Genomic DNA, 1,500 nt, shown 5'->3' on the forward strand with positions numbered 1-1,500 from the left:
TAAACTATATTTCTCAGTACTAGGGAAAAACAGCTTTATTTATCTTACAAAGGAGCATTTGTTAGGAATAAATCTTTCTTAATCTAAATATCATTGTTTTAGGCTACCTGGCTTGACAATGCATCATTTTAGATAAAGGGGGACTTGTGGGAGGTAAGATAAGCCTTTTCCTAGAGATACTGGTATGTTTCCATTGCTGGCACCAAGGTTCTTAAAGGACATAGTTATTTTCTGTATTGAGCAGAGCACAAGTAGGGACTCATATGAAATATTTCCATCTTGTGCAGTTTCAGGGTCATGGCCGATCCTGGAAACAGAAGAAGGATCTACCACCCCTTGAGTCTCACCTGCTCCCTGCTCATTGTGGGAATGTGCTGTGTGTCTCCTTTCTTCTGTCATAGCCAGACAGATCTGCTGGCTCTTAACCAAGCTGATCCTCAGTGCTGGGAATCTTCTTCAGTGCTCCTCCTGGAAATGTGGAAGCCTCGAATCTCCAACACTGTTTCAGGTTTCTGGGATTTTATGATCTACCTGAAGTCATCTGAAAACTTGCAGCATGGGGCATTGTTTTGGCATCTGGCCCAACTCTTCTGGGACATCTATGTGGACTGTGTTCTCTCCAGAAACCACGGCTTAGGAAGAAGACAATTGACTGGAGAGGAAGTAAAGATCTCAGCAGTGCATCCACAGCAAACAGGGAGAAAAAAAGGTGGTCAACCCCAGGCCCCATGTCTCTTGAAAGGGTCCACCAAGTATGAATGTGCTGAATTGTGAGGAACAGGGAAACAGCTTTAGGGGAATCCATTGCCACACATAGTCTTCTTGGGGGTGAACCCAAAGAACACACAAGTGATAGGAAGATACATAACACTTCCTTTTGTAATTTGCAGTAGCTTTTTTTAAATCAACATGTTGTCCTCATCTTCATACTTCTGGTAAATAGCAGCAAAGAAGAATCAGATAGACAAGTAAGAAAAGACATGATTCCTAAAACACAATATCAAGGTATAAAGGGATGCCCCCAAATCTACTTTTTTTTTTTTTTCAGTTAGGCTGAGCATTGCTAGTCATAACCTGTGTTTACTTGTTATGGAATCGGGAAGATTTGAATATAAGCCTGAGGAACACCTACAGCACACAAGCTCTTACCCCTTTTAAATAGAAAAAATAACCCAAATGTTTTCATATAAATGGAAGGACTCCTTGAGATTTACTTAGTTGATGATATAAATGGTAGAAAAATCAGCTGGCTTACAAATTCACTCTTCCTTGTTTTCTGAACAAATCTCAAATAAGTAATTAACTTCCAGCAAGCGGAGTAATTAATTTTTAGAAATCTGGGACCTCCTACAAATTGAGATTTTTCATTGAATAAATATATATTCAAATATTACATGTTGTAATATTTAAAAATATTATAATATGTAATATTTGAATATATGTCTTCAGTCTTACATATATTAGTCTTCTCTGGGGGCACTAGAAAAAAATTTCCTTTAT

At 38.3% G+C, this 1,500-nt stretch overlaps 1 protein-coding gene across 1 annotated transcript in view; it reads left to right on the top strand.

The window, feature by feature from the left end:
• Window positions 1-297: 297 nt before the first annotated feature.
• FAM237A (family with sequence similarity 237 member A) overlaps window positions 298-1,500 on the top strand; it is a 5,127-nt gene continuing 3,924 nt past the window's right edge. Inside the window, exon 1 of the mRNA NM_001205471.1 lies at window positions 298-709. Within this exon, the coding sequence (NP_001192400.1) occupies window positions 298-709 (412 nt within the window). The remainder of the gene's footprint in view (window positions 710-1,500) is intronic.

The sequence above is a fragment of the Bos taurus genome, chromosome 2 (assembly GCF_002263795.3).
Source record: "Bos taurus isolate L1 Dominette 01449 registration number 42190680 breed Hereford chromosome 2, ARS-UCD2.0, whole genome shotgun sequence".
Classification (NCBI taxonomy): domain Eukaryota; kingdom Metazoa; phylum Chordata; class Mammalia; order Artiodactyla; family Bovidae; genus Bos; species Bos taurus.